This window comes from Centruroides sculpturatus, unplaced genomic scaffold, assembly GCF_000671375.1.
Source record: "Centruroides sculpturatus isolate CEXI.00-Female unplaced genomic scaffold, Cexi_2.0 scaffold106, whole genome shotgun sequence".
Taxonomy (NCBI): Eukaryota; Metazoa; Arthropoda; class Arachnida; order Scorpiones; family Buthidae; genus Centruroides; species Centruroides sculpturatus.
This window is the reverse complement of record NW_019384517.1, coordinates 470,374-480,796: the sequence shown is the minus strand read 5'-3', so window position 1 is coordinate 480,796 and position 10,423 is coordinate 470,374. Positions and strand designations below refer to the sequence as shown.

At 31.0% G+C, this 10,423-nt stretch overlaps 1 protein-coding gene across 1 annotated transcript in view; it reads right to left on the bottom strand.

The window, feature by feature from the left end:
- Window positions 1-10,423, bottom strand: part of LOC111622618 (vacuolar protein sorting-associated protein 13-like) — a 435,263-nt gene that overhangs the window by 20,525 nt on the left and 404,315 nt on the right. Inside the window, exon 81 of the mRNA XM_023365028.1 lies at window positions 818-912. Coding sequence (XP_023220796.1) covers window positions 818-912 — 95 coding nt within the window. The remainder of the gene's footprint in view (window positions 1-817; window positions 913-10,423) is intronic.

Here is a 10,423-nt window from a genome sequence, read left to right as displayed (position 1 = left end):
TACACAGCATTATTAATATGATTTTGGAGGTTACAGAACTTTAAAATTACTTTAAAAAATGGAAAATAATTATATCATTTGATTTCAAGATATTTTGTATACCTTAAAAATAATTAATTCTATCCCGGGAAACAGTTCACTTTTATCCCGGGATCCCGGGACAAGCAAAAGACCGGGAAATGAGAAACCCTACTTTTCACGTTAACTTTGTATGTATAAGTGTATGTTAAATCATATTTTAAGATAAACAATGTATTAAAAGCACTTTTATTGCATTATTATTATTATTATTATTATTATAAAGTATATTATAATATTTCTTCTAAATATAAAACAAAAAAAAATTAAAACTTATGTAAATGTAAATATCTAATAGAGCATGGAAAAAAAAACCTAAATCACTAAATTAAACAAAACAAATTATTATTCACTGCTGTAAATATCATCCAAAACATACTGTTTTTCCAACTTAAATACATAGTTAAAATGAATATATTCCAGATCCTTCTGGCAGAACCATTTCTAAAAAATTGGAAGTATTTTCCCATTATTATATTTACCTTAAAATGATATGGTAATAATTGCATTACGTTATAATAATTGTAGTAATTACACTAACAGCTTTTAATATAATTTGGTCTTTCCACATTACGATAATCTGGTATGTAAATTTTAATAGATCTCTATTGAAGAATGTATACTAGAGATATCTCTAGTATACATTCTTATTTCAAATATTCAGTAAATTAGAATATCAAAACATATATAATTAAAATATAAACCAATAAATGTTAAAAAGATAATTAATTGTACATACTTTGTAGTTATCATGAGGAACATTTTACCATCGGAACCAACAGGGCAATGAACAACATAATGATCAGTATTGACAAATTTACCTTTTTCAACATCCTGAAAAATAATGTTTAGTAACATCTTTTAAAAGTCATCCTAAACAAAGAATAAACTAAGAAACTTTTAATAATGTAAAAGAAATATATTTGTTAAAACATAAAACTATTTATGAAATAAATGGCTTTAAAACAAATGTCTTTATTAACAATAGCATAATTGAATTAAGACGTGGATGACATATGGACAAAAGTAATTCTAGGCCTCTTGTGTAATTCAGAAATGCACATGCAAGTGAAGATAATTGATTTATGCTGTGACATGTTTTGTCTCATACAAAATAAAAGTTCTATTTTGCCAATGAAACAACATGGGAAAAAGATGAGCGAACAAGCTCCTTGACAAAAGTGTCATTCAGTACAATGAAAATACATCAGGACACAGTAAGAAGAAAATTATTGCCCATTTTATGGAACAAGGTATGAGAAAAAGCACTTTGTATGCCATTTTGTAAAGGTATGAAGAAATGGGACAAGACAATTACAATCCATTTCCTGGTTGCTCCATCTTTCAATCCACTCTGAAAGTTGTGAACTGAGTAAAAAATTGTATCAACAGGCTCCATCAATTTCTATCAGAATTGTATCATCAAAATTATCATTACCAAAGACAATTTTACATGATAAAGTCAAGAAATTGAGGATCAAGGGACATAAGCAAACTGCACCAAAATATATAAAGTACAAGTGGAAAGAGCAAAAAGAAGCTGCAAAAAAGCTTATGAAATAAGTCTGAGGAAGTATCTCATTATTGATGACAAGACTTATTGCCCATTTGACCCTAGAAACATCCAAAGTAATATTGCCATGCTATGAATCCTCAGGATACTGCTTACAAAGAAAAGTCCAACCTAAAGAAAAATTCTACACAAAATGCCTCATTTGGACACCTCTGGGAACATTTCAGATGCTTTTGTTTGCAACATACCATTACTGCTCAGATTTATATGGAGGAATGTCTGAAAAATGACTACCTCCCTTAATTGATAAACACTATTCCAGGAGTATCATTATCATCTGGTCAGATTTAGTTACACTGCATTATATGAAAATTGTAACTGCCTTCTTAGACAGCAAATGCATTGAATACACATCCAATAAAACCACCCTCCAAATGTCCCACAAGCACATGGTATTGAGTACTTTTTGGCAAAATACAACAAAATGTCCCTGCCAAAAACAACCATTCCTTCTGCCAGATTTAGAGACTTATCAGCCAAAAAGTTGCATCCACCTCTGAAAAATCTCTCATAGACCATGCATATAAAAACATTTGTTCAAATACATAACATAGCAACAAAACCAGCAAATAACTAGTACATCTTCACAATAGTTATTAGCTGAAGAATGGCTGTAAGAATTGTTCTGTTACACAAGAATTACAGTATAAGTTGCAAAACTTAATCCATTTACTTTCTGTCCACCTCTTAATTCTTAGTTGAAACTAGGTATGATCTTCCAGCTATTCAATATAAGTAAACAATACTTTCTAGAGCAGTGGTTCTTACCAGGGTTCCATGATAAGATTTTACATGGTCCATGAGCTTAGATTGGAAAAATTAACTCATTATCTTTATTCTCCCTAACCTCTTACTTAAATCTAACATTTCCTTCAGTTATGAATTTATGCAATAAATGACAGTAGTATTAGCTGTATATGTGGTCACCAATAAAAATAACAGCTATTTTTATATCATGGTATAGTTGTTGCATTTCTCTAAAATTGGCATGAAAATTGAACCATGGATCCATAATCCTTTTCTTTCTGATATAAACTATCAAAAATGCTGACTTAACCAAAAATAAGCTTATTGATCTTAAGACAAAAAACTTATTTCTGTTGGAGTTTAACTCAAAAAGCTTTGGAGAATTCTGAGTGTTCCCTAAAAAAAGCCTATCCTTGTCTTGTAAAATGAATTATGGAAGCTTTGCTTCCATTTGCAACAATCCATCTTTGAGAATCAGGATTTTAACACTTGTTACAATGAAAACAAAAAGTCAAAATCAATTAATGTCCAACATGAAGTGTGTTGCCTTGTTAAATACACCACACCACAGTTTGATGTTCTGATTAAAAATAAACAAAACTTTAGCTTTCCTGTATTTTAACTATATTATATTATTATTATTATTATTTAATGTGTGAAGAAAAAAATCATTGTTTTTTTATTTTAGTTGCTGTATTTCAAGAAAACTGTATTCCTTCAAATTTTATGTTTTGCATTTAAAAATATTTTTCTGAGAAGGGATCCATGGCCTTCACCTGACTGGCAAAGAGGTCTATGGAACAAAAAAGGTTAGGAACCCCAGTTCGGGAGCAAAATATTAAAATACCAACTGGAAAAAGTTATTAAATCTTATTTACATAAAACATAAAAAATGACATCTCTGTTTTATTAAAATGTTTTCTATTAATTTAAAATGGAAATTTAATCTATTAGATCTTTTAAATAAATTACCAAATAATATTTTAGTAATCTTAGCAGTATAAATATGCAAATCCAACACTACTATTCTAGAGAAAGATTCTCAAATCTTAAAGCCATTTAAAACACAAAANATATAAAGATAATACAGAAAACATCTGATTTTGAAAATTGATTCCTTTATCTCACTTATAATTCTATGATCAAATTTAAGTGAAATAAAAATTCAAAATATTGGTGGGAAATTAATAGATCATTATTATTTTTTCTCAATTTTCAGAGATAAAATACCTTCTTTAAAATATTTATTTTTACCTTACAGATTTATCTGTTAATATTATCCATAAACTAAAACACTTTCAGTACTCAAGTCATATTTAAAAAAATATGCAATTGATGTGCTGTACCTTCAAATATCTTAATTTGCAAATCTTTAACACCATAATTCTATATATTAATATAAAAAATTCACATTCTTAAATAATTGTAAATATAAGGAAAAATTTTTCTATATATAAGAAAAATTTGACATCTATAGTTCAGTTTTTAAAGTAACATATAAATTAGTTTAAATGTAATTAAATAAATAAAAAACCTCAGAATACTATTAAAAAAATAATTTTTGATTTCTTTCACCAACCATCTGCAAATTCTAATAGGAGCATTATTGTTATTGCCATGCTCTTCTATTTATCATTTCTTTGTACACAAATTTAAAATTTTTCATTTATTCATGTTTAACAAATATATCAGCTAACTTCTATTGAATGCTTTCTGGTAAAAATACTTAAAATTTTTGTTTTGCTGGTCATCCATTTATACTATTATGCTTTTTAACAATTTAAGTCTTCACCAATTTGTATTTGATAACTAGAAAATTTGTATTTAATTTTAGGTTTTCCAATTTTTTATTGGGATTATGAGAATTTTTCAAATTGGGTTAATTTCAATGTTCAAGTAGAAACATTGAGTGAGATTTAAATTTATTTATCATACACTTTTTCCAATACTAAAGATACAATTATTATAATTTTCAGATAATTTGGTAGAAAAATATCTGTTTAAAGAAATATGAAACAATCAATTCTACTACATTGAATTAAAAATCATCAGGTAATTCTGGATAGTTAACAACTTTCCAATACTAGAAAATTCTATTTAATTTTCTAGTATTGGAAAATCAAATTAATTACACGCCCTGAATACTTACAAACTTTTCAATTCATCATCATGGATGTTTACACATAATAGGAAATTTAAATATAAATTAGATAAATGAGTTTTAAATTTAATTTCATTTTATTTGAAATTTAGGGATTTCAAACTAACAGAAAGACAAACCATCAGTTAACATCACTTTCTGGACAAATGCTATCAGAATAAAATTTTTAAGAATCAAACAAAAATTATTTCAGATAGTAAATTTAATTTTCAATAACCTTCCTTTTTTTTTGTAAAATGTTCTACACAATTTCCTGGGTTTTATAAACTGGATAGTAGTATTAAGTTTAATGATGATTCCTTCCAATCTGCAAATGATTCTGAATTGTCAATATTTTCTTCCAATAATTTCTGATGTTTTACAATTAAATCTGTAGTTCTTGCCATCATTACTAAGCATTAGAGAGGAGAGGAGATATTTATTGGAGAAGAAATAAAAAAAGCAGATAACAAATCAAACGAATGAGCATTTTAGGAACTAAGTTGAGCCCCATATTGGATAAATTTGTGAGTTTGTAAAGACAAACAACAATCCTTGAGAATTAAGGATTGATGATTTACTAACTGTGTAGACTTTTTTTTCTTTATTTTAGTCAAAAGCCTTCCCATGGACATGACAAAAGCTATAATTAAGTACATAACTGTCTCTAATAAATATTTTCTTTATTGGTTTGATGTTAATATTTGTAACCAAATATCAAACTCAGTTTTTTAAACACTTAATGAATCATCAAACACTTTCTGTTGCTGAGAAATGTTTTATTAATGAAACACTAACGTTTTCAACCTAATAGAATAGACCATCTTCAGGTGTAACTGAATTTGAACATATTTTAAAAATTTAACATTTGTAAGTTTGCTGAATTTGGGGGCAATACGTTAATTGTGCGTCAGGAAAACCTAGGGTCAAACCGCATGTGGGTGGTGGCGCTAGGAGACAAAGATGACAAGTGTCTTACACGAAAACTGTTTATTTTGACAATAGATTAACTTACACAATAGGTATGACAAAAATTAATAAGCTGGACGTCTGGTGCTCTGCTGTGGAGATGCCCCGGGGCTTGAACGAGGTAGACTGGTGATCTTGCATACAATGTCCGGTGATTCCGGCGCACAAGATCTTGTCTCCTTCCTCCAGGGATGCGACAGAGCTCAGATGTGGTGGCGTCCTGGATACTTGGGTCCGATGCCAATCCTGGATACTTGAGACTCGGCTGCCAATCCACCCTTTGACCTTGAGACCCGGGGGATTTATAGGATTTTCCCCAAATCTCATCCTCTTGATTGGTCCCGTTCACCCTCTCCCTTACCCCAATTGGTCACTCTTTTTGTTTCTAGGCAAAACCCGAGACCGATCCAGGTCGGGAAAAGGTCGGAGAGGTGATGACGGTCTTTTGACATTCGCACTCGTATTTTACTCCGTTATGGCCCTTTTCTCTGTCATCTTTGAACCTAAACGGTCCACCAGATGTTCTTGTGGCCATTTATCACCTACATCGTTCTTAACAGATGTCTCTTTTGTTCTTAGACCCCCCCCTTTCTCGATTGCTTCAACCCGACACTTGTTTGCGAGCATCTCGACAAAGCTCTTTCCCTCTGTTGACATTCCCCTCTGCTGGTTTATCATCGCGCCGCGTGTGTTTTACAATTCGAAAAGTTTTCGTCCCATCTGGGTTCTGTCATTAACACATCCTCTTGACCCGATTCTATCTTCGAAACTCTCTGACGTTAAAGTTTGTAATTAGTCGTAATTTCGACGCGCTTTTACGACCCTCACACATTTTAACGATGGAATGTCTGAACATTTACATTTTAATTTAAAACAAAAATATTAGATAAATTAACAAATAAATAATAGAATAAAATATATTATATAAACTAAAATAATAACAATATAAATAATATAATTATATTTTATTATTTATTTGTTAAAGTTAAGTGGATATTTGTAGAATTAGTGAAAGGTAGTCATTTCATAATCTAAAATGTTCATATAAAGTAATTCATATTAAATAATATCAATTTAAAATATTTCAAATGATATCAAATGCTCTTGGGGGTTATTGGCCATAACTCACCACGCTGGCCAGACGGGTTGGTGAGTGAGTATAGGTAGCCCTCCCTGTTGGTCTTTCCATCTGTGGTATCTATGATACCATAGATAAAAGCTGCCAGTCTGCACCACGTGGAGGTGGGGTAGGACATTGGATAGCTAACCCAGCCGGTTCTATGCATCGCCACAAAAATGTTCAGTGTGTGGGTCAATTCCAGTTAGTGCTAGCTACCCTTTGCGGATACCAACGATATTAAAATTGAAAAGGGAGTGAGACGAGGTGATACTATCTCCCCAAAACTTTTTACAAATGTATTAGAAAGTGTTTTTCAATCAATGAACTGGGAGAATAAATACAATGAAAGGGAGATCATCTGACCCATCTTTAATTTGCTGATGACATAACTGAGATTCTAGGGATTTTTAGTGTCAAAACCCCACTCCCAATATGTGAACCGTTGGGGAGATTATAGGTCTCCCTTTCCGGCAACAGGTCGTTAAACCTGTTCACTTGTCAAGATGGCTACAGTTTTTCTTATTGCTGGTCCCTAGGGTCGGGGACGCTCAAATGTCAGGCAAGTGGAGGGAGAGTATTTGGGGTTTACGATAAGGTGAAGAACATAAACGAGTAAAGGAGTCTACCATTTTAACAAGTAAAAATAAGAATTTATTGAAATAAACAAAATCGACAAAAAGACTACACAAATCTCATTGTAAACCGCCTAACAGCTTGAGAGAGAGTTTACACACTTTTTCATACCTCTTTGTATGGTTCCTAGGCGAGTAAGTCCATGTTGGTACTTAATTGTTCAATAAAAGGTGGTTTTAATCCAAATGAGCACAATTATAAAAAGTTCGCGACTTTGGTAATGATCGGATAATGATGTTCGTAGATCGGAATGTCGGCAGATTCGAAGAATCGGTGCGATGTTGTCGGTCCGGCTTTCATTAAGAGACTCCCCCGAGAGGGGGTAGGAACGGTCTTTTATAGCTGTTTGTGGGGAATTTCCATCACGTGATCGAATGGTCTATGAGCTAAAGGTTATAGGTTGTCCAGGGACCTAAACAAGTGACGAATTTTGGATGCTAACTATAAACTTTTGTGCAAGTTGAGCTGCAAGTTATGCGAGGACAATAGAATGTTGATGGTTATAACAGGAAGATTTACACATTCCCGGCTAAGATTGTTTTTTCTTCCAATTCGTTACATAACCATAAGGAAAAAGATAATTAAAATTTTAGTTAATAAAATTCTGGATCTCACATTCCCATCATTATAGATAACCCTTCAGAGCTCCAGGACATGATTCAAGAATTGCAAACAAAAGTAAAGAAGTTGGTTTATAGATGATTACTTAAGATATGTTTTATACATTTCTTGTGATGAGGGGCTATATGCCCGAAACGTGTAAAAGTGCCCGTATCAACTGAATAAAGTGGATAAACGCCAAGTGTTTTAATAATAATAACAGTCTTGTGTTCAATAGTAAATAAATACGAAAACACGGTTTCAAAAAACGAATCAATTATGTACAACAGTTTTGTATGTGAAGAAACACTACTAGTACAGTCGACCCCCTATAACGCGGGTTCATATAATGTGGATTCGTATATCGCAGTGAAAAAATTGTGACCATATTCGTATAAAGATGCTAAAAGGGACTCGTAAAATGCGGTAAAACGTCATCGCCGACTCGTGTCACGACAGGATTGGTCAAATCTGGACCAAAAGTGGACAAGCAGCCAAACTACTTAAACGTTACGGAGAGTTTAGGCGGGTAAGTTGAGTTTACTATCGTCTTTACAGTTAATAAATTAGATACTGTAAGTCTAATACAGTACTGTAATTTTATACATTTCTTGTGAAAAAAACATTTCTTATTCAACGGCTATTAAATATTTTTAAAAAATTATAATTTTTATTGCGATTTCCGATCCCCCCCTAATTAATTAAACATATATATAATAAAATCTATTAATTAAAAAAATTAAAAAACTATCGGAGGTCGTTTTTTGACATCAGAAACTAGCTTTAAATAACTTTACTGAAGGAAAATCGGTGCACTACAACTTTAGAACGATGAAATAAATTTGATAAAAAACTCCCATTAAAAAACAATTAAAAAGCAATAAAGCGTGAAGGGCACGCCATTAAAGGTTGATTAAAATCGCTATAAAATTTTTTCATGCAGGAAAAAAAATTTTGAAAAAATTTGGGGACTTAAAAAACATTCCAAAAATAAAAAAAAAATTTTTTTGGGGGGCCCAAACACCCGGTTTTTTTAACGCTATAAACCTTGCTTGAGTCAGACTCGAACGTGGGTCGGAAGGGGATAATTATTAATTAATTAAAATTATTTCTATTAATGATGTCTCCAAAGTTCATCAAATTTTTCGCAGAAAAATAACTTATCAGAAAATGCGCCTGCCATTTGGTGCACTGCTCCACAACAAAAACAAGCTTAAGCAATGGCGTCGTCGAACAGTGCACACTCAGTAAGTAATCCTACAATTTTTTGTTTATAGAATAGTTTATACGGATTATTCCCAAAAAATTATATGTGTTTTGGAAATGTTGAGTCAAATTAGTCTAGAATCGATTAATTTTATGGAAGAAAACTTTTCAAACAGCCGTAGTCTGTAAACTGCACACATGCTGGGTTGTGATTGGCTCATGTATTTAAGGTTTCCTACAACATGAAATTCTTGTAAAGTGGAACGTATCTACTGCGTTATAGGGGTGGTTGACTGTAGATAATATGGAATTGGAAAAGGTAGATGCCTACATTTACCTGGGACAAAGAATATCAATGAATGGCAACATCAAGGAGGAAATAAACAGACGTGTAAAACTTGGCTGGAGTGCTTTTGGTAGGAATAATATAGTTTTTAATTAAATTTCTTATGACTGCTGTTTATATATAAATATTATAAAGTCTCTGTAAATCCGCACGAAAAATATATAAATTTTCGGTTTAGCGGTAGACCATCACACAGCAGATAGCTAATTACTTCTCTTTATTTAATCACTGTATATGCATTTCGGTCCTATTAAAGAACCCTCTTCAGTACTACAAAATATAAATATTATAATAAACCTTATGCGAGTAAAACTACCAATGTAACAATTAATATTTTAGTTTTTCATTACCATTTAAGTACACAGCTTGGATTCACATTTCATTAGCACTTTCATATCAAGTGTATTTAGTAACGTTTTCTGATTGTCTATGGTCGTATTTCTAAATTACTATAATAAATATTATTCTAGATTAAAACATTATCTATAATTATTCACAACAATTCCAAATTTTAAAAAATTCCTTTTAAAAAATAAATTTTAAAAAACATTTTTCACAAGATTCTTAAAATGGTGATTAAATATAACTTATAAAATTTAATTTTTAAGTAACATACCGTTTACAATAAATCATACTCTAGGCTTCTGTTCAACGGTCGTTGGTACAATTCTAAATGACACGCCCCTTTGACTATTCTATTTCATGACATCATCTGTCAATTTCCTCTATTACAGAATACCATCTTTGATCTATTTGCATTCCGTTAGATACATTTATTAATTGATTGCTGTTTTTATTATTATATTTCATTATTTTAACATGCTCTTTAAATTTTCTCTTATAAATATTCTTTTCATTATGTAATATTTGTACATTATTTTTATCTAATTTACAATTATTATTCTGAATTACGTGATTATACCATGGTGAATTATTATTTTTTAACCGTATAGCGGCCTCATGTTCTTTAATACGTTTTTCTAATTTACGACCTGTTTCACCTATATAAAC